General features: G+C 54.3%; 1 protein-coding gene across 1 annotated transcript in view; it reads left to right on the top strand.

Annotated features, from left to right (window-relative positions):
* Positions 1–18833, top strand: part of CCDC12 (coiled-coil domain containing 12) — a 54414-nt gene extending 35581 nt beyond the window's left edge. The window contains exons 3-7 of the mRNA XM_019416599.2: positions 15229–15308; positions 16909–16970; positions 17191–17225; positions 18302–18378; positions 18474–18833. Coding sequence (XP_019272144.1) covers positions 15229–15308; positions 16909–16970; positions 17191–17225; positions 18302–18378; positions 18474–18556 — 337 coding nt within the window. The 3' untranslated portion in view covers positions 18557–18833. The remainder of the gene's footprint in view (positions 1–15228; positions 15309–16908; positions 16971–17190; positions 17226–18301; positions 18379–18473) is intronic.
* The last annotated feature ends 3757 nt before the right edge of the window (positions 18834–22590 follow it).

Here is a 22590-nt window from a genome sequence, read left to right as displayed (position 1 = left end):
TGGGGTGGGGGGGACAAACCTGTCTCAAAAATGCAAAATGTTGCTTTTGTTGACTCTGCAGGAAGTGAGTACAAGTGTTGTGTTATTCTCTGAATTTTCCTTTGTGCCTGAGATATTCATAATGAAAGCAGTGTGAAAGAGAAAGTGAAGGGCGCACAGTTCCAGGTTCCTGTGCGGGATCTCCGGGTCAAAGAGACCCCGTTCGCCTGCTAGAGTCCTTTGTAGTGAAGCTCCAGACCCCCTGTGAGATCCCCCTCAGTGAGCGAATGCAGGGTCCCTGTTCCTTTGCTCGTAGCAGCCCAGGGATCAAACTTGAAGACATTGAATTGGGTTCTGCTTCAGCTTATCCTGTTCTTCCACTTTCCTCTGACCCTGCCTCCTTTAAGGCAGGGTGTGTGGTGGGCCAGTCCGGCCTAGTAGGCAGGGGCTTGACTTCAGTGGCTGTCCCTCTGCTGCTCAGTCACTGCCTAGCTTGTCAGGAAGCCCAGCCTTAGCCAGGAGTGAATTTGTGGCCCCCCAGGAAAAATGGACTCTCCTCACTTTAACTGGCATAGAGTAAAGGGTTTGTCTGGGTTTATCTTGAAAGGCCTCAGTCCCTGTGCCAAGTGGCCAGACCCTTGTGGGTGTAACTCCAGACTGCAGGGTCCAGGGTTTGGGTGTGGGCTTTCCAGAAGTACCATGAGGCAGCAGAGTCTGTCAGTGTCTCTCCCAGGAAAGAGGGGACCTTTCTGCTCATCTGTACCCCAAATCTGGAAAGGAACTCCCAGCAGGATGCTTACGGCTTGAAAGCAGGCTCCAGCCACTAGGCCACAGCCCCCTGCCACGGCCCCCTTTGCCAATGGGGAGAAAGGGGCTACCTTCTAGGTCCACTGAGCGGGGGGGGGGGGGGGGGGGGGGGGGGGTGGAAGGGATGACCTCTGAGGCCAGTTAACCGGTGAGCATCTCAGCTTCCTTGGCTCCTGGGAGGTAAGAATAGTCTGCTTCAGTCCAGGTCCATGCACACTGAGCCAAGGTGCCAGGTGGGCAGCCCTGTGGGCACCAGCCCTTCTGAAGTGTCCTGAGAGAAACGCAGGGCCCGCTCCAGGCTGCCTTCAGCCCAGGGCAGCAGGACAAGGCCTCCTGGAGAACATTCCTCTTGAGTTAGGTCTGGAATCTTAGTGGGTAGGATTTAGGCAGAGAAGGTCCAGAGGTGTACACCAGCAGGGTGAAAGGACAAGTGGGATGGCCACTTGTTGGAGAGGCATGGACAGACATCCTCTGACCCATTGCTTGTAGACCCCAGCCCGGGCTTTATACAGGTCGCTGGAGCAGGGAGGAGGATTTAATATGGTGGCCTTTAGGCTCTGCACAGGCATGTGGCACGCAGCCTGTTTCTTCAGGTGGTGTTCACTAACTAGGTCGTCACGTGCCTTTGTTTACACTGACAGAACTGAGCAAAATAAGAAAGGTTGAGGCAGTTCTTGGTGCAGCAGCGGCCCCAAAGTTGTAGGAACTAGGCTGATGGTGAGACCTCAGGACTGCCACTCAGGAGCCTTCTGGCCTTGGCAAGTCACATTGCCTCAGTGAGCCTCACCCGAGGCTTTCTTTGACTGAAAGATGGGGAGAAAAATAACACTTGCTTTCCTGATGAGCACAGCAGATACCGTCACTGGGCTGTGGGCAGGAAGAAGACACTTGTAGGCCCTCCTGAGCCAGCTGAAGGACTCCAGACACACCTGGAAAAGGCAGAACTAATGTTTGTGTAGGCTATGCTAACTTTGCAAATAGGGCAGTCATGGGGGAAACAGGGAGGTGGGTGGATAAGGATAGAAGTAAGTACATTGGCCAAGAAATGAATCGTTAGGAGGTCTTCTGTGGGGCCTCCCTTCCTTGGTACAGATCGTCCTCAGCAAAGAAGTTGAGCGGCATCATTTTGCACATGCAGGGGCGTGGGGGGTAGGGTATGTGGCTGAGGAAACAGGAAAACCCAACAGGATTGGAGGCAGGCACCACAGGACGTCGCCCCTCACCAGCCATGCTGGCGACTCACCCAGCTTCCTCTCTGCCCGTGCTCCTGCCCATTTGCCTAAGGAATCTTCTCAGAATCTTGGCTGTTCTAGTTCCTTTGCCCTTCCTGATAAATTTTAGCATCAGCTTGTTCGTATCTATAAGAAAAGCTTGCTGGGATTTTGATTGGAATTGCTTGGAACCTGTAGATCAAAATTCCTTTTTAAAAATTTGTATTACTCTCTTCAGGATAAACCCTACCCTGTCCCCATACAACCAAATCCCCACTAGGGTGGGGAGTCGGTCCCTTGGAGGGGGACCAGCCTGAGCCACGTTCTGTGGGAAGGAAAGACGTGTTTGCATTGCCAGAAAAGGGTCCTGCTTGTTCTCTGGGCTGGATCTGCCCTCTTCTAGCCAGTCTGCCCTGTAGCTAACTCTGAGGGGCCTCCGTGACTCATCTCTAACACAGCTCCTTGCCTGCTGCCTAGATAAGAGACGATCTGGCGGCCCTGGAAAGCTGGCCCACAGAAAGGGGTATTTCTGTCAGCTGCTTTTGTTTTTTTCTTTTCAAGCCCTCAGTCACTTCCTCTGATGGCAAGTCAGCTGACATATGTGCCATAGAGGGGTGCCTGGGGTAGGGTTCGTGGCTGATAGTCACAGCCACCCTGCCAGGTGGGAGGAGAGGGGAGGTGTTGCACACTCTACTGGGCATGGGGCAGGGGAGCGTGTCTTGTTGAGTGCCTGAACAAGCAAGCCTCAACCCTCAGCCCCCACAGCCACCACCTCCCTCTGGCTTTGGATCAAGGTCTGCACCCAGCTGGAGCAGTCACCGTTCGGGGACAGTGGTTCACTCTGGAGTGCGTGTCACACACTGCTGCTGAAGAAACTGGGCCACTGGCCCTCCTTCTTCAGGATGGAAAACCAGTTCTCCCACTCCCGTGTGGAGAGAGGTCCCATCCCAGCCGAGGCCCAGCCTGGGCCTGGCCTGGCGCCCAAACCCTGTAGGCTGGCAAATGGCAGGCCTTCTTTTGTCTGCGAGTTGGGTCCCCAGGACGGTGTCTGTGTGCCAGGGCGTGCTCACAGACCCGTGGCATCCGCTTGATTCAGCGGCCCTTGTTCCACTGTAGCGGTAACCACCAGAGTGGCCCTCACCCACTCCTCTGGGCTTCCCTCACTGCGCTCCGGGCCTGGGGCTGTCCCATCCGTGGCACTGGGGAGGGAGCGTGGCTCCATGGCTCGTGCTGAGGCACCAGCACAAAGACCTGCGGCCGCTCTGCTTTTGCTCTGTTGCTCAGGAATAGGCCTGGAATGTGGGAGAATGAACCAAGAGAGAACTAGTTGAAGGAAGGCAGTGTTCACCATGAGACCAGGCCAGGCGCTTCCCTTCTGTGTCAGGGAAAGGTGGGAGGCTGGCTGGGTCCTTTCTTCGTGGAAAGGAGGCTTGATCTCGTAGGTCATGATCATCAGTGCTTCCAAAGCCCTTCTCAGTAAATCCCCCTGTCTGTTCTGGGGGTAGGTGTGGTGCACCGTGAGGTGAAGAAGCTGTGCTTCATGCAGATGAAGTGACTTGTCCAAGATCTCCCTCCTGAGAGCAAGCGGAACAGCGCTGGGACTCCCCCCACATGCCTCTGTCTGCCAGCTCCTGAGGCAGGCCAGGCCTGGTTCTGCTCCATGACCTTTACCCTTAGCGCTGCTCCCAAACACGGAGGTGCTAGAGCCTCCGTACCACGTGCCCTCTTGGCCGGGGCCGGCGGGGTGGGCATCAGGGGGGCCAGGCAGCTGTGCGGCGAGAAGAGGAGGGTTTCTCTGGCAGCCTGCAGCAGAGGCTGGCGGCTTATAGCCCAGGGCAGCCTGGTGGGGTTGAGCGCCATCCACCGTGTGGCCTGTGCGACGGGTTGGGCCCCAGGAGGATGGGGGGCGAGGGGCTGTGCAGGCTCCTTCTCCCCAGTCCCGTCTGGCCCCAGACAGCCAGTGTGGCCAGTGTCTGGCCTCGTCTTGTGGGCCCTTTGGGGTTCAGCTCAGCTGCCAAAGCCTTTACCCTCCTCCTCTTTTAAAATTTAAATTGATACAAAGTACTTAAATTACATATTTCTTTCAGTTGTGGAAAACTTAGAAAATACAGACCACCATGTATCTGTGCATATCCTGCTGTTACCGTTTTCACGTACTGTAGCCCGACCATCTTTTGATAAATACACTTCTACAAGATTCTCAGTGGCTGCTTAATATTTCTTTGAGAGTACTACTCATAATTTATTTTTCAGCTCTTGATTTTTGGTACCTCAGCCACTTCTGGTGCTTCACGTCCGCGTCAGCTGTGCGTTTTCAGGTGGGGTGGGTACAAAGCCCAACCTGGAAATCCAGAGAACGTGGTCTGGGCTCTGCAGAGGCTCGGGTGGGAGCGGGTGCAGGCCACATGACCCTGCTGTGCAGGCAGCTCGAGCCGGGCAGGGACCTGACCCTTGGCCCTGGGCATTGCCTTGAACAGCTGCTGGCTCTTCTGAACCATCAGGGGCTGGGCATCTGGTGCTCTTGGTGGGCCTTGGGGCCGACACAGTTGGGTGAACATAGCTGTCAGTCTGTCTTGGTGGGGCTCCCATGTGGGTCCCATCCCTAGCGGCTCTGGTGCCCCGTGACCTCCCTGTTTTTAAGGCAAAGGCGTGGCTGCCTTTCTGTTGTGTATTTCTAAAGCCCTTTGTGCCGCTAACACCTGTGACCCACTGTGATTTTAGGAGCTGAGTGGGGGTCCTGGTAGCTCGGAGGGCTGGGGGGATGGGCTTTGGAGAGGGAAGAGGGGTTTCAACAATGGCGCTGTGGGCTGCACTCCTGGAGCGGGAGGGTGGGGGGTGCCCAGCATGCATTTTCCCCTTAAGGAACACCAAGGGCTCAGAGCACTTGCACTGCAAGTGGGACTGCAGCCCTGGGCAGGACTCCCGGTCGTGGGGTCAGGAAGCCTTTACTCTTCCACATGATCGCGGGTCCCTGAGGAGCTCGGTGAGGGGGACTGGGGTCTGCCTGAAGGCCAGAGACCTGGGTTTGGATTCTGGCTCTGACTTTTCCCTCACTCCGATGCCTCGAACACATCCTTGAGCCTCTCTGGACTGATTTCCACGTCTGGAGCGTGTCAGTAACCACCTTAGGTTGAAGGGCAGCCCTGAGGGCAGCATGTGGAGGGCATTCCTGTTGAGAAGCAAGCATTATCCCATTCTCTGCCTGTCGCCTGGACCTTGGGGCCGGGGCAGGACCAGCGGATGCGGGAGCTCCCACCGCTTTCCCTGAAGCCCTCTGAGGGGTCACTTGAGAGGCTTTGTCCACGTGATGTGGCCCTGTCCAGCACGTGGTCGGTTCTTGTGCCACATCCTCTCTGCCTGTCATAGGACAGGAGGCCTGGGGTGGCTGGCCGGATGGAAGGGGAGGGAGCTTTGTCCCCTATCTGTAGTCTGTCCCCATGGTGTGGCCAGAGTCGTCCTTTGGGAGGACAGCTGGAGTCCTATGTCTTCTGCCCATGAGTGGGGAAGCCGCTGGGCTCTTTAAAAGCTTCATTTGCTAGGGGCGCCTGGGTGGCGCAGTCGGTTAAGCGTCCGACTTCAGCCAGGTCACGATCTCGCGGTCCGTGAGTTCGAGCCCCGCGTCAGGCTCTGGGCTGATGGCTCAGAGCCTGGAGCCTGTTTCCGATTCTGTGTCTCCCTCTCTCTCTGCCCCTCCCCCGTTCATGCTCTGTCTCTCTCTGTCCCAAAAATAAATAAAAAACGTTGAAAAAAAAATTTAAAAAAAAATAAATAAATAAAATAAATAAATAAATAAAAGCTTCATTTGCTATTAAGCCAACCATCAAGTATCCAAGTGTCCTGGGTTAAACTGTTCAGCAGCCACCAAACGAAAATATCACCATAGCCCAACAGGTTCCACGCTGATCTTGCACTTTACCTATAGTGAAGTTTCTAGGTGTTGTGATTGCACTGTCCCGAGCTGGACATTCCCACCCACCCTCACCCCAGTCCTGGCCGTCATCTGGAAGGGTGCTCATCCTCTGGGGGACTCTGCCAGAAGAGAGCCACAAGTGTCTGCCCAGGGCTGCTACAGATTCTGCTACCAGAAACATTTCTGTGTGGAACATTGTGTTTTGTTTGTCCCTGTTTTGTTGCTATTTCTACAGAATAAGTTCCCCAGAGCAGGGTTATCAGGTCATGAGGTTTGAACGCTTTCATCAGTCTTGAGAGAAGTGACTCCCAGCCTCTGGAGCCCTTGTGCACACCAATTGAGATGGTCGCCTGTCACCTTGTTTTCATGGGTCTCCAGGGTCTGGCCACTGGTAGCAAGAAACGAGGCCTTGTTTGTATTGGGGACACGGAGGTGAGTGTCGTCCGTGTGCAGAGCCTAAGGCAGCCAGAAGGTTGTTGGGGTGTGTGTGTCCCTGGAAGAGCCCTGCGTCTCTGTACCCCGGATGTGCACACTGTGTGCCTCTGCGGTCAGAGCTGCTGTCTTCAGCCAGTGCTGGCCTCCAGGGCCTCGCAGGTCCCTCCTGGGCTTGGCCTTCCCTGTGGTCAGTGGCTGGGGGGAGAGCTTCGAGACAGCCCTCTTTCTGGTCCTGGAGGGGCCTGTATAGGCAGGAGGGACCACGGTAGCCAGGTGGGGTGGGCTGTGTTCTCAGCAGGCCACGTGGGACTGCCCCCTTCCGGCCTCTCTCCAGGGGTGCAGGAGGGGCTGCGTGCGAGGTGAGAAGAGAGGCTCGTGTCCCAGAGGGTAAGGCTGGTAGCATGGATGAAGGAGGGTGAAGTGGGCCAGGGCTAGGAAACCTCCATGAGCAGCGGGCTTTCTCTGATGCCCGTTCACCAGGGAGTGGTTTGGACCACATCATCTGGAAATTTCCTTTCACTTGGACATTCTAGAACTCTACTCCTGGGTAGAGTTTCCCACTTTACAGAGAATGCCAGCTTTTTCCTCCCTTCCTCTGAATGGCACACATGGAAGGTGTGAAAAGGCACCTCCGTGTCCTCTCCCCGGGCTCTCCCAGCCAGCCCACGCCTGGGGGCCCTGCAGCTGGTCTTGAGGAAGACCTCTCAGCGGTCACCGAACCTGCTCGGGCACTTGATAGGTCTCCTCAGATGCCTGGGGAGAAGGCGGAAGAGAGGAGATGGGAAAGGGTACATTTCCCCCAATTTAAGGAGGCTCCATAGAATGTGGACCTGGACATCACTGTTGCTTTGCCACGGAGACAGTGGAAGTCACTTAGGAGTTGGCTGCCTTGACCAGAACACATTCCTGCCTTTTTTGAATCTCCTGGGCACAAATCCTTTACTTCCTATATTGTCTTCCCAAGCATTAAAAGGCCCACAGGGCCCCTGGCCACCCATCAGCGCCCTCTCTGAATTCTTCCATCGAGCCGGGGGCAAGCGCATGCTGGGAGCTTAGTGCTGGAGCTCAGTCCCTAGGCACTTGTAAGGCAGGGTGTGCAGGACAGCCACAAAGGGGCCATGTGCAGTGGGGTGTGAGGGCTGCTGAGTAGAGGGTAGGGGCATGTAGGGCAAAGAGGGGGCACAGGAGAGGAGCGGTCAGCTGTCTTGGGGTGAGTGGGGACATTAGGGCTGCCCGCAGTGCCATCTTGTTGAGCTAGCTCTTGAAGCCTAAGGGGCTTCAGAGTGTGTAGGAGGCAGGGCTGGCAGTGACCCAGGGGACATTTGATTGGAAAGCAGGCTGTAGGGACCAATGAGGAATGAGGCCAGGACTGTGCTAAGAGGCTTAGTCTTGTTTAGGGGACACTGGGGACCCTGGATCAGAGAGGGTGAAAGTAGAGGTTCCCAGGTGGCCTCTGTGTCTGTCCTCCCCAGGGACAGACCACAGGCTCAGCTCAGATGCCAGTTGCCTCCATGGAGGGGCCTGTGGGTGGCCCAGGACACGTGGTTGCAAAGGGTGGAGTCCTAGAAGGCACTGGGCTCACTGTGTTGCCCTCCTGTCTGTAGACTCCAGGGCCAAAAGCCTCCGGAGCGTGTCTTGGCCTCTGCTTCTCTTTGGCCAGAGGCGCTGATGGCTGCTGGGTGCTGAGCCCACCACAGTCCCTGCTCCTGGGGGTCAGCCTCACTGTGTCCCCTCTGCCTGCTGTCTCTTTCTTTGTTTTCTTCTGTCTAATTGGTTGGCTGTTTCTGTGCAGACAGAATATTAACTATATTAGCAACTCTAGAAACTATACAAAATCAGAGAAGCAAGTAAAAGGATCGCTTAGCTAATCACTGTCAGCGTTTGGTTGTTTTTGTCTTTCTGTTAATTGTTCGGTTGCATGTTAAGGGCAGTCTTTCACAGACAACGTTTTCAGTGGTTATGCAGTGATGGATCTGATGTCTGTAGTTATTTGGGTGTATATTTACACATTTTATTTTAGTTTTTGAGTATGTAAGGGATTCGTGGCTCCTAATTCAAAGGTATTAAAAGGCACACGGGGAAAAAATTCTTCATTCACTCCCAACTCTTGCTTATAAGACAACCTCCCCCCTCCCCTCAGTAGGCTCCTTGCCCCCATGTGGGGCTTGAACTCACAAGCCTGAGATCAAGAGTCATGTGCTCTACCAGCCGAGCCAGCCAGGTGCCCCTAAGACCACCTTTTTAGGGCCAGCTTCTTGGCATCTTCCAGAGGTAGGTGGTACACAGATAGGAAACTATGCTGGTATGTCCAACCCCGCCCCCCCGCCAAACAGCACACTTGTTTTTACACACGTGATAGCACGCTACTCTTCCTCACCTTGCTCTGGTTAGTCTAGCAGTAGCACATCATGGCGTTCATCCCACAAAAGTCACAAAGAGCGTCTTCATTGTCCCTCTGGTCCTATGCAGGCCAGAGGGCATGTGACCAGGGTCTGTGTGAAGCGCTCTCTCCCCACCAGGAGAGGGTTAGCTCGGGGAAGGGGCCCTCAAGTCTGTGTCCTCCGAAGCCCCTAGCTCAGGACTCATGTGTTTTGTAGCCTCAGGCCCGGAGATGGCTGGGGAAAAGTTCTGGGCACTCCTCTGGCCTGGCTGTCTCCCACGCCTCTGCCTGTGGCTCCTCCGGGGCCGGGGCCAGCCCACCCCGCCTGTGGCCTATTGCTTAGGCCTTGCCTCAGAGCCTGTCTTCTAAGCCCTATCCGCAGATTTCAGTTCAGTCCAGGTCCACTCCACACCCGGTTCTGAGCAGAGAGGGCTGCAGAGATAAGTAAGAGAAGAGAAGCCAGGCTCCTGGCTGGCCCCGCTTCCGGGAGTCACTCGTGACCGAGGCCGGGCTCGTGGAGACCAGACACACTGAGGAGGCAGGCAGGGAGAGAGTAGTTTTCTGTTCTTTGGCTAGCCCTCAACTGCTGGTGGTATGTCCTGGCCCGTCCTGCCACTCGGTGTGTGGTGTGCAGGAATAGGCACATCTCTGCCACCCGGTGGGCCACACAAGGACCACTTCATCTGCTCAGGCACCCTAGCTCATGGAGGGTATTTTGAGAAGCCTTGCTAGGCCACGTATGTGTCTGCTGGGTTGCTGTTCCCAGCTGCACTCGAGGGTTACTCTCTGGGCTTCGGAGGGCTAACTGTCCCATCTTGGGACAGTCTGCCATATTCCCACCCTGGCAGGTGGAGCCCTTGGGGTGTGGGGCGGGGCTTCTGGGGCAGCGTTGTGGAGTGAGAACAAGGCACTCCTGGGAGATTTGACTCTGTGCTGCAGGGCACTGCTCTGTTCAGTATCGATGTCCACAGCTTGAATCCCTTACACAGCCTCATGAAATCAAGATGTCCTTGATTTCCATGTGGAAGCCAGTGAGAGCATGACCCTTCCCATCCTTGTCTCGGAAGCATCAAAGCTGGGATTTGGACCCAGGTCACCCTGTTAGGAGCCTCGGGCTCCAGCACCTCCTCCCGCCGCAGCCTCCACATTCTAAGACCAGGGTAGCAGAACCTGTGCGTGGCTCCAGTGGCCTCTAGAAGAGTGAGCTCCAGATGCCAGCGTCTGCCTAGTGACTGTGGCAGCTTCCGAGGGGCCCGGCTGGCGCGGTGTAGTCCCATCTCCCAGCCTCCCAGAGCTGTGGCAGCTCCGGATACCGCCAGATGCCGCCGTGGGGAGCCCCCAGGTTGGCGGCCTGGGCCCGTTTTGTGTGCGAACTTGTTGTTTCTCAGCTTTCCTTTTTATCTCAATTTTGGTTTTTTGGATTTTTGTTTTGTTTTTAATCATTCCATTTCCTGTTAATATAACTTGTTAATTATATACTCTTTTTCCTGTTAGGGGTTTCCGTGGGGATACAACATACATCCTGAACCTACCGAAGTCCAACATAAAGTAACACTGTACCGTTTCCCATGCGACGCCAGGACTGCAGAACATTCTCACACCATGGATGGTTCTTCCCGTCTCTAGTGCTATTGCTGCTGCATTTTCAATCCCACAAGTCATTTTTTTTTTTTAATTTTTTTTTTCAACGTTTATTTATTTTTGAGACAGAGAGAGACAGAGCATGAACAGGGGAGGGGCAGAGACAGAGGGAGACACAGAATCTGAAACAGGCTGCAGGCTCTGAGCGGTCAGCACAGAGCCCGATGCGGGGCTCGAACTCACGGGCCGTGAGATCATGACCTGAGCCGAAGTCGGACGCTTAACCGACCAAGCCACCCAGGCGCCCCCCACAAGTCATTTTTACTCTTTTGTGCAGTCAATATTCATTTAGATTTCCCCACATACTCTTTCTGAGCGTTTAATTCCTACCTGCAGTTTGATTGCTCTCATCTGAGGTCATTTTCCTTCTGTCAAAAGCACTCCCTTTAGTAAAGAACAGATTCCCTGACAACCAGTTTCGCCAACTTTTCTTTCTCTGGCCATATCACCCCATTGTCGGTTTCCATTGTTTCTGTCGAGAAATCAGCTGTCCATTTTAGTTTCTCCTTTGAAGATCAGGTGTCTGTTGAATTTAAGAATTTTCTCTTTGTCTTTGGTGTTTAGGAGTTTGATAATGATTTGCCCAGGTGTGCTCTTCTTTGGGGTTCATAGTGTTTCTTTAATCTGTGTATATTGTATGGCTTGATGTTTTCCACTTATTATGTAAAATCATCAGTTATTGTCTCTCTCTTTTCTTAATGTTTTATTTATTTATTTTTAGAGAGAGAAAGTGTACAGGCACGACCAGGGGAGGGGCAGAGAGAGAGGGAAAGAGAGAGAGAATCCCAAGCAGGCTCTGCACTGTCAGCATGGAGCCTGACGCAGAGCTTGAACTCATGGACTGTGAGATTGTGCCCTGAGCCGAAATCAAGAGTTGGCACTTAACTGACTGAGCTGCTTTAGTGCCCCCGCTATTATCTCTTTAAACATTGCTTCTGGGGCTGTCGTTATATGTATGTTAGATCTTCTTGCTGTGTCCCATAGGTTTCTTATGTTCTTTTCTCTATTTTCCAACTTTTTTCCCTCTGTGCCTCAGTCTGGGTATTTTCTGACTTATTGGTGGTTCACTAACCCTTTGTCTAGCTGTTTTAAACTGCTATTAAATCCATTTATTGAGTTCTTAACTTTGGTTGATTTTCAGTTGCAGAATTTCCATTTCATTAAGTTTTACAGTTTCAGATGCTCTGCTGAAATTCTCCACCTTGTGGTATATTTTCCTGAACTTTAAAAAATGTGTTATGTTATTTTATTTTTATTTTTATTTTATTTTAATGTTTATTTTTGAGAAAGAGAGCAAGCACGAGCAGGGGAACAGCAGAGAGGGGGAGAGAGGGTCCGAAGCAGGTTCTGCACTGACAGTAGTGAGCCTGATGTGGGGCTCAACTCACAAACTACAAGATCATGACCTGAGCTAAAGTCTGTCACTTAACTGACTAAGCCACCCAGGCACCCCCAAATTTCAGTTATTTTATATTTCATTTCTTTTTAAAAAACATTTATTTATTTTTAGATTTTTTTCCTAATGTTTATTTTTGAGAGAGTCAGAGACAGAGCATGAGCGGGGGAGGGGCAGAGAGAGAGAGAGACACAGAATCCGAAACAGGCTCCAGGCTCCGAGCTGTCAGCACAGAGCCCGATGCAGGGCTCTAACTCACAAACCACGAGATCATGACCTGAGCTGAAGCCGGACGCTTAACCGACTGAGCCACCCAGGCGCCCCTAAACGTTTATATTTTTGAGTGAGAGAGTGAGAACGAGCGCAGGGGAGGGGCAGAGAGAGAGAGAGAGAGAGAGAGAGAGAGACAGACAGGATCTGAAGCAGGCTTGTGCTTAGAGCAGAAAGCCCTATGCGGGACTTGAACCCACAAACTATGAGATGATGACCTGAGCCAAGGTCAGATATTTTACCAACTGAGCCACCCAGGTGCCCCTATATTTCATTTCTAATCATTTTAATATCTGGATCTCCTGTGAGTGTATTTCTATCACCTTTATTATTATTTTCTTTTATCGTGGCTTTGGTTGAATCCTGGATGTTGTGTATGAAAAATCTTACAGATAATTTGGGGTTCTGAATCATTTATTTTCCTCCAGGGAAGATGTATTCAAGCTTCGGGCAGGCAGTTAGACTAGGGGTGCCCTGACCCACCCTCTCAGGACTGGGGAAGAGGCTTCCTTCCTGCACTGATGGAAACTTTTATCTCTTCGGCCACATGAGATTGCAGGGAGCTCTCCTTGGGGTCTCAGCTGTGCAGCCTCTGCTCGTAAATAGACAGATGCTTTAGGGGAGATGAGGTGCCCAGTGTCAGGCTCACCTGTCACACTTGCCCTCCCTATGATTGCAGTCCCTCAGATCCTGGTTGCCTTGGGACTTGTCCAAGGCTAACAGATTTTTTAAAATACGTCTCGGGGCTCCTGGGTGGTTCAGTTGGTTAAGCGTCCGACTTCAGCTCAGGTCATGATCTCACGGTTTGTGAGTTCGAGCCCCGCATCGGGCTCTGTGCTGACAGCTCGGAGCCTGGAGCCTGCTTCGGATTCTGTGTCTCCCCCTCTCTCTGCCCCTCTCCTGCTCATGCTCTGCCTCTCTCAAAAGTGAATAAACGGTAAAAATAAATAAATAAATAAATAAATAAATAAATAAATAAAAATATGTCTCTTGTCAGGTGTTTTCAGCCATTTTCAGAAGCAGGGGGTTAAACCTCGGCTCTGTGTTGGAAAAGCCAGGCCCTGGAGCAGAACCCAGTGCCCCCATGACCTGTCACAGAGACTCCTGCCCTTCAGGGGTGGGGGCCGAGGGCAGGGCAGGTAACTGGGCATTCATTAGAGGCTATCTCTTCATGAGCTCTCACAGAGTGAATCAGAGAGGGCTTGGATGTAGCTTGACGGAGCTGGACATAGCCTTCTTGTTTAATGATGTGGAAGCTGAGGCCGAGAATGGGATGGTCCCACAGTGACTGGGACACAGGTGTTCTCGACTGCTGGACTGGTGCTCAGCTCCCAGGGAGAGCAGGGGACACTGGGCGGTAGCACTGCTGTGGGGGATGGGGCTGCTGTGTGGCCAGCCTCCCCCCCCCCCCCCCCCCGCCGGCCCCACCAGTGCTGCTCTTTCCTATTGTGCTGCCCTCTCCCTGTCCCCCTGCTGTGTCTTCCCTGTTCCAACATCTTACGAAGCCTGGGCAGCAAGGCGGCTGGGGCGCGGGTACTTGTTCCTGGGGCTTCGAGCTCTGGGTCTAGTTCCTAGCAGACTCCCCTCTCTCCTGCTGATTTCTCACAAAACCCTGAAGCTGGTTTCTGAGAGCGATAGTTTTTTTTTTTTTTTTTTTTTCTCACTAGTCCATGCAGTTTTCTTCCCACACCCAGTTTCTCTTCTGCTTTTCTCACTACCTTGTTGTGAACGAAAGTCAGTGTACCGAATCATGCCCCACTTTCTCTGCTGGGGCTTCCGTGGCATTTACCAGCAGGCCTGCAGGAGGCGCGAGAGGGTAGAGGACAGGGTGGGTGTCCTGCTCTTAGCGCCGTGGACTCTGGGCCTGGGGCCCTGGCAGAGAAGGGGGCTGCCAGAGCTGGTGATAGGGACTGGTTGGCAACAGAAAGCTCCCAGATTCAGACCTCTGCCACTTGCTAGGTGTGTGGCCACAGACACCTGCTGCCTCATCTCTAGAACAGCTTGCCTGCACAGGGGACCTCAGCAGCGGTTTTGCCCGGCACAGAGGGTTTGGTAGGTGACGGACTGTGGGAGCCCTCCTGCTGGGAAAACCATCCCAGGACTTCTGAGGGGCCAGCAGTCGTTGAGGGGCTCAGAAGACGTAGTGAAGGAGGACCCACCTCCCAGGCTCACCTGGCTGGCATGTCAGGGGGCTGTTCTGCTTCCCTAGAGTGGAAATGGTCTGTCCCACAGTCTGTCTTGCCTTTATGAAGCAGCAGCCCCCACATGCAAAGTGTCACTTTGCCAGCCCATGGAGGGAGCCTGGGGCCATTTCTCCTGTGGTCAAGCTTCCCTGTGTGGGGGTTGGGATTGATGAGCTGCTGAGCCAGGAAGACCCCAGCACACGCTTGGCGTGGAGGCCACCCCTGCCCAAGGGACTGACGTGAGAGGAAAGTAACAGCGCTGTTGCTGGCCGAGCCCAGTGTGTGATCCTGGTCCCTCACAGCTCCCCTCCCTTCACGGAGGTCTTGGGGTCTGCCCAGTAGCGTTTTAAAGCCCTCTTGTGGCCGCGGGGCCATGCAGTTCTCCCGGCTGTCCCAGCCTTGCACGCTGTCGTGCCTGTCCTTCACCCTTGCCGGCTACTCCTCGCACGCACACACCCTTGCCGCCAGGAGCTGAAGTCTGTGCCAGCGGCTCCAGGCCACAGAGGCTCTAAGAAGGAAGCCAGGCTTGGAGAAACAGTGGGTGACCACCGGCTTTGTCCTGTAGGAGAAACTCAGCCCAGGAGCTCCGACCCTGACTCCGGGTCAGACGCTGCAGCCACTGCTGTGAGACCTTATGAAAATGCTCCAGTCTCTCTGACCCTCAGTTCTCCCGGCTGTCAGATGGAGCTCATCTGGGAGAGACAGCCAGAGAATGCTCCCGGGCATCCCTGGCCCCAGCTCTGGGCGAGAACCTACGGTGCGGGCGGGGCCTTGGCGAGTGACCCGCCCAGCTGCTCCCCGGCAGATGACGGGGCTGCATGGAGAGGGGGGCCCGTCCCTATGGTCCTTCTGTTCCCGTGCTCTCCCTCTTCACCAGGCTCTTTCCAGAGAGACCGGAGGAAAGTCTAGAAGTCACCAGCTCGTGTGGCTTCCTCACAGTCTGACCTCCAGGTGTACGAGGTGAACGAGACTGCCACATGCTTCGCTCCATCTCTGCTTGTCATCTCCTCTCGTAGGGAACTCAGACTGCGGAACTACGTCCCAGAGGACGAGGACCTGAAGAGGAGGAGGGTGCCCCAGGCCAAGCCAGTCGCCGGTAGGTGGGCTGCAGCTTTCCACCTCCGAGGCGCTGTCAGCCGCCTCCACCTTGTCAGGTGTCGTCCTCTCTTGGAGGATAACTGGCAGTGCCAGGCCTGGAAGTTGGGCCTCCAGGACCCCTGGCAACGTCTCACAGCCATCCAGAAGTGGTCAGTGCTGAGTGACAGCAGAGAGGTGGTCAGGGCACGGCTGGAGGGCCTTCCGGGGACCTGCAAGAGAAGAGGCCCCATTCCCCTAAAGGACCTCTCTGGGCTGAGACATGGAAGGGGCAGTAGGGGCGGGGCATAGGTGGGGATGGATCCTGGGGGCACTTGGGGGTCAGAGTGAGAGACCCTGGAGAAGAGCTGACCACTCAGGTGCTCAGAGAGCAGCGGGCGGGCAGGCGCCCGCCGGCTGCGAGGCGTGGCAGTGCCAGAGCGCAGAGGATGGAGAAGGTGTCCCTGACGGCAGGTGTCCCTGTGTGAGCGGCCTGGCCGTGGGGCTGCCCGGTCTCGTGGCGTGGGGAGCAGCACAGCAGCCGGGAGCTTCTGGAGATGCTCCACACTGGAGATGCAGAATACTTACCACGTAGACCCCTGGCCCTGTTTTTATCCTTCGTTTCTGTTATCGGTTTCTAATTATACAAATTATAAATGAATAAGTACATTTATCTTGAAGACAGCAAATTGTTGCCCATTCAGCCACCCCCGCCCCACCCTCGTCTACTTCGCCAGTTGTTCACCTCAAGATTCGCGTGCTTCTTAGGTGGTTCGCTTCGTGGTTTGGGCCCCCATGGTGGGGGCAGTAGGCGGGACCGGGGAGAGGGGCGGGGAGTAGTCCCGTCCCGTGGCTTCAGCATCTGTGGCTGGAGGCAGGTGAGGCAACATGTGGCCACAGTGACGGGGAGTGGTGGGGGGGGGGGGGGCGGCGGTGGGGGTGGTTGGAGGAAACGCCCGGAGCCCAGACTTGTTAGTGCGCCTGGGCCTAGGCAGGCCCTCCTGCTCTCCCCACCCAGGGTTAGGGTTAGGGTTAGGGTGCCGTCAGCCACTGCGCATAGCTGGGAGGCGCGTGAGGTCAGGGCTCCCCAAGGTGGGGAGCACGTATCCTTGCGGGCACATATCCAAGTGGGATGGGAAGAAAAGCCACCTGTGCCCCAGCTAGTCCAGGGCCCAGAGGATGTCCTCAGAGCCCAGGAGCCCCTGGAGATTGTGGGAAAGCCAGTACTCACAGCTTTTCGCAGAACCATCCTGTGGCTATACCAAGGCAGCTCTCTCATTTCCCAGCTGGGGAGAAGGGCCGAGAATACTGGCCATGCTTCCATGCTGGAGGTCTGGGCTCTGTCTACTCTAGCCGTCTGCCTCCTGCCGGCCCTCCTTCGCCCCAGGTTGGCTGTCATCCGGGAAAACCCAGGGCTGCCTCCACGGCTGCCTTTGCAGAGTCTTTGCCTCTGGAGGTTGGGAGCCCCGGGAGAGGTGGGGGCGAGAGAGCCCAGGGTCTCTGGGTGAGCCTGTTCCGCACCCTCCCCCTCTCCCGTGCGGGGTGCCGGGTGTGCCTCGTGTGCCTCAGGGAGAGTGGCGGCCCCTTTCCGACGGCCTGTGTTGTTGTCTTGCACCCTCTAGTGGAAGAGAAGGTGAAGGAGCAGCTGGAGGCCGCCAAGCCAGAGCCCGTCATTGAGGAAGTGGTGAGTGGCCCCCGCCGTGGGCCCTTTTCTCCTCCCCCACGGCTCTCCTCCCTCCTACTTCCCTCTTCCTCCTCTCCACTTCTACATTCCCTTCTACCCCCTTTTCCCACACCCCTCCTTCCTCCCTCCCTTTCTCCCACTTTCTGCCTCAGTCCCCTGTCTGCCCACGTGCCCTGGAGCAGGGGCCGTCCGGTCCTGACACGTGTCTCTTCCTCCCCAGGACCTGGCCAACCTCGCGCCCCGGAAGCCTGACTGGTGAGTGCCACCGCTGCAGGACTCGCGCGGACCCACCGGCCGCTCTGGGTGCCAGACACGGCCCTCAGGCTGGGCCTCTCCCACCTCACAGCAGGGAGACGGACAGTGTGGACACTTGCTGTCCAAAGGACGTGCTGACAGGACAGAAGTGGAGAATGAGAGGGTGGCCATGGGGGTGACACCTGGAGGGCGGGGGAGGGGCTCCAGGAGGGTGAGGAGCAGCAGTCCCTTGAAGAAGTCCCTGTTGCAAGGGTGGGGGTCCGGCCACCTCAGAGAGCTCCATTTGAGCAAGGCCGGCCTTGGCCCTCAAGGAACCACAGGATGGAGGCGAGAGGATGGGAAGGGCAGGTATAGATTGCTGTCCCAGTTCTGCTGCCACTGGCCTGTTCTGCTTTGTCCTCAGTTTCCCCTTCTGTGAAATGGGGCTGCTCATCCTTTCCTGATGCCCCTGTGACCAGGCTGATACAGAGTGGGGGAGAGAGGGGCCATGTGGCCTGGGGCTTGTGTTCTACTTGACCTTGGGCCAGAGGTGCAGACCACATCCCTCACCTGCGATTCTGTGACAAGTACAGCACCACTGAAGGTGTTCTCATTTGTCGAAACAGAAGCACGGGGCATGTGTCCTCCGAATCCCTGGGCAGGGAGAATAGGCTGTGTGTGCACTTCTGGAAGCTCCTGGTGGTGAGGGTGAGCACACGGCTAGAGGAGGAGCAGGACCCATAGTGGGCCAGGGCAGGTCACTCCCTGATGGTGACCGAGGGGACCAGGCTGAGAGGGACCCTGAGATACCCCACCCACCCTTGCACACCTTGACTTGGTCCCGTGTTTGGTGGGTCTGCGCCATCAGTCGCTGCCTCAGCGGGACACGGAAGGGTGACTGCTGCTGGGTTTTGGAGGGTGCAGAAAGGGAGAGAGGAGCTTCCTGGCCTCCTCCCCGGGGTGGTCTCCTCCCTGCGGTGGTCTCCTCAGGCAGCTGAGTGTCATTCCTAATGCCAGAGGGGCTTTGGGAGGGGAGGGTCCCAAGGCCACACCAAGCCAGTCTTCAACTTCGGCCTCCTCACACCTGCCTGCTCCAGGGACCTCAAGAGAGACGTAGCCAAGAAACTAGAGAAGCTAGAAAAACGGACCCAGAGGGCCATTGCCGAGCTGATCCGTAAGTGCAGGGCCTGGCGAGGCGGGATCCCTGCCCTCTGGGTGGTGGCCCAAGCACAGGGCCCCTCCCCACTCCTCTGTCTGTCCCTCATCCAGGTGAGAGGCTGAAAGGCCAAGAGGACAGCCTGGCCTCTGCAGTGGACGCCACCACCGAGCAAGAGGCCTGTGACTCTGACTGAGGCACGTCATGTCCCCTTGCCCCTGTCGGGCCTGTCCTGTGGGTGGGTGGTCTCGGGCAAGGGTGGGGCTGGGCTTGCTGTTACCTCAAGAGCCAAACCGCCCCGTCAGCCTGAAACCCCCGCCGTGGGGTGAGGTCAGCTCCTTGTCTCCTAAGTGGTCCCCGTCACCCCGACAGGGGCAGAGCTGACAGCAACCCTGTGGGCTTGCTGTGTCTGTACATATGTGTGTATTTTGAACTTTCTTTTATCTCTAGAAATAGAAACAAGCAGACCTGTATGTGCGCCAGAAACCTGTCAATATTTTCTGAGTCCTTGGGGCGCTGTGGGTTTGGGCCCCAGGGCAAAGCAGAGGTGAAGCTTAGTATGAGTAAGTGCTGTGTTGGGCTGAGCATGTTGAGGCTGGAGGGGTGCAAAAGGCCCAGGCCTGACCTTCTGAGTCCAGAAGGTAGTCGTGTCAAAACCCACAGGTGACAGAGACCGAGTCTGAGAGAAGCCTTGCGGGCCTGGGCCTCACAGCAGTCTGTGGGACAGCGTGGAGGGGCTCCCACCCTGGTCCTCTGTGGACCCCCTCACAGTGTGAGAGAGGCTGGGGGTGTGGAGAGGGTGCACTGTGCCTGGCAAGGCTCCATTCTGGGCCGCTCCAGATTCCAGGCCCCTGGTGCTGTTCTCTCTCACCCTGCACAACCCCAAGCAGCCCTTCTCCCCACAACACAGTCAGAGCTAGACTGTGGCTTCTCTGGGACAGGGCCCCTGTATTGGGGAGGGTGGCTCATATAGACTAGGGTATCATAGCTTTGGTTTTGAGTGTGGTCATGGACCCTGGGTCCCCAGGGTCCTGGCATTAGGACCGTGACCCTTCTCTGGAGCTGACTCTCCAGAGTGACTGGCTGGCCACAACTCCCGAGTCCAAGTACCTGTGGCCAGCTAGAATTTCATGACCAGAATGATTACACTCTTGAGTCTCCTTCAGGGTTTCCCCTTGAGCCTCCCACCCCCGCCCTGTGTCATTCCAGGGTGTTGTCCCCTCTGTGCTCAGTCGGAGGAACACATTGGCCTGGCTCTGGCAGACAGTGCTGAGGACCCCAGGTCATAGTGGTGGAGTGAGTGTGTGCACACAGAGACCAGCATGCTCCTACAAAAAAGTAAATGCTTTCAGCTAAAAGTATGCAATTACCCGAGGAAGGTAATTTGTGCAGAAAGGGAGCAGAAACTTGCAGGGATGATAGGGCTAAAGTGGCAGGTGGCTGGCTGAGCAGTGGGCAACCCAGCACTCTGGTTCCCACACCAGTGGGGGTTAGACATGCCCACAGGTGTCAGGTCTAAAGCCACACTCCTGCATAGCAGCGTCTGGAGCTGGGCTTCCCTTCCTGGGAATAAAGGATAAGAAGGTGTCCCCGGCCCAGGACTGCTGTAGGAAGTGGGGTGCTCGTCCGTGACAGTGTGAGACTCACACGTGGTGACTGGCGGCTAGCTTCCCACTAGGACTAGAGTGTGGCCAGCCCCACAGAACAAGAGCCCCGAGTGCTGATGAGAAGTTTCCTTCTGCATTTACAGCTCTCTATGCCTATAGAAGACTGCCAGGCAGAGAGAGAGAGAACAAAAACCATCACACACGATGGGCACTTAGACTCACATTACAAAATGTGTGAGAAAATCCAACACCTTGAAGAATGGCTACCATCCCAACATGTGGAAGAATTTACACCCAAGGAAGCTGAAACAGTTACATCCTAACAGGCTTTTAAAATGAGTGTTTGTTTTATTACCACAGAGATAAAAGAGGGACTGAGCCCCATGTCTCAGGAACAGGGATTAGGCATGAGGGAGATCTGTTTAGAAATCTTGGAACAAAGAATGTTTATGAAAATAAGCAGCGCGTACACACACACACACACACACACACACACACACACTCAGCAACTCACTGGAGGAACTAAATAATAACAAAGAAGGAATTGATAAATAGGAAGGGAAAGCTGAAGCTCCAAAAGGTGGCAGAGAGAGAAAAAGAAGAGAGAAAGAAGAGAGAGAGGGCGGTTGAGAACCTTGACGTACTGCTCGATGGCCTTTAGTGGACAGGAGATGGAGAAAAGAAACCTGGAGACAGAAGGTACTTGAAGAAGGAATGGCTGACCACGTCGGTTTCTGGCATCACAGTAGAATAGTTGCCTGAACTGATCCTCCCTTTGCAAACAGCTAAAAACACTAGGTAAATAAGTCATTACAACAAATACTTTTTAAATGCATCATTGATCTGGCAAGAAAGTCAAGAACACTCAAGCAAGAAGGTAAGAGAAGCAGCAGAATGCTGAAGCCTGACCTTTGCCTTGAAGATATGTAACAAACCAAGTGAAACCAGTCTTGGTTTTTGGGGTCCTCGGTGCCTGGGGCTAAGATAACGCAATGCCTATGCATAATGAGGGGCCTGGTAGGAGAGCCCTCCAGAAAGCTGGGGCCCCCAAGGGCACTCCCTCTGAACGAATAATAAATCTGCTGTCTTGGCATCCCAAAGGAAAACTGAACCTTGCCACTGACTGAACTGGAAAAAGGTCTCCCTTGAGAACTGAGCTGGCCCTCGTGTGGGTTTGCTCATGAGAAACCTCCAGCCAAGAATATAAATGGCTCCAGAATGTGGTGGTCTCAGATGCTTGATAGAAATGCAAATCCTACCTGAATGAACCTTGATTCATTGCAGTCCTTAACGAACGCCTGTTGATAAAGTTCAGGAAAAGTGAGCAGCTTCTGGAAAAGGTCACCCACCAAATCTACTAGGCAACAAGGCACAAGGAGCAAAGGACATGGGCAAGGATGTGGTAGAATCAGACTTGCAAAGGATTCATACATTAGAATGACCAGGTAGACGATTTAAATGTTTAAAAACGATGCAAGAATTAAAAGACAGGCTTGAAAATAGGAACCTATTTGCCAAAAACCAAATGTTCTGGAAATAAAAATTATTATAGCAGTTAAAAGCCCTGCATCTGTGAGTTAGAACTAAAGAAGTGGTTCATGTACAGGAAGCTAGGCCTGAAGAGGTCCTCCAGAATGTAGCAGGATAAACAGATTGATAAAACCTAAAACAAGAAGCTAAGAGAGATGGAGGACAGAGTAGGAAGAGCCGACATGATGTGTGATCGGAGTCCCAGGAGAGGAAAAAAAGACAAAAATGGGGTGGAGGAAACACTTTTTTTAAATGACTGAACTTTTCAAAATCACCAATCCACAGATTCAGCGAGGCCAGCAAATCTCAAGCAGGGCAGAAAAAAGAAACCAACACTGAGATGTCCCATCTCTTGATGTGGATGGTGATTAATTAGGTATATTCACTTTATGACTATTCGTCGAACCACACACATATGATCTGTATGCTTTTTGTATGTGTGTTAAAGCTCAGTAGGCACGTTTACTTAAAATGTTTTCTTGGATCAATCCTCCATCACTGTATACAAATTACAATCAAAACCCAGTGGCTTGAAACAAACCTTTACTACTGGATGGTTTCGAATGCAGGAGTAGCTCACCTGGGTAGTTCCAGCTTGGGGTCTCTTTGAGGTTGCAGTCAAGACATCCCCCAGAGCTGTAGCCACCCAAAAGTTTGGCCGAGGCTGGGGGGTGAGGCTTCCGTGATGGCTTCCACTCCCAGGAAGGCTCATGGAAGCATGCCGTGTGCACAAGTCCTTGCCACATGGATCTCTCTGGCAGGCTTCCCTGCGTGTTTGCATCCTGTGGCAACTGGTTTTCCCCAGAATGAGCGAGCCAAGACAGAGGCAAGTGGAAGCTTTAGAGCCTTTTATGACCTGGTCTTGGAAGTGATGTGCTGCCACATTATATTGTGAGGAGCAAGTCACTACATCCAGACCACACTCAAAGGAGAATTAGTTCCACCTCTGGAAGGGAGGTCTAAGGATTTGTGGATGTATTTTAAAACCACTGCATACCCAGACACAGTGCAATAAGTTGGCAGAATGAAAAGAGCAGAAATGATGTTAAAGTTAGAAAAGATTTATTCCCTTTTAATGAGCAAGACAGCAGAT

The sequence above is a fragment of the Panthera pardus genome, unplaced genomic scaffold (assembly GCF_024362965.1).
Source record: "Panthera pardus isolate Hobbes unplaced genomic scaffold, ASM2436296v1 HiC_scaffold_8, whole genome shotgun sequence".
Lineage (NCBI taxonomy): Eukaryota > Metazoa > Chordata > Mammalia > Carnivora > Felidae > Panthera > Panthera pardus.
The sequence above is the reverse complement of the archived record's forward strand: the minus strand, read 5'-3'. Positions and strand labels throughout refer to the sequence as shown.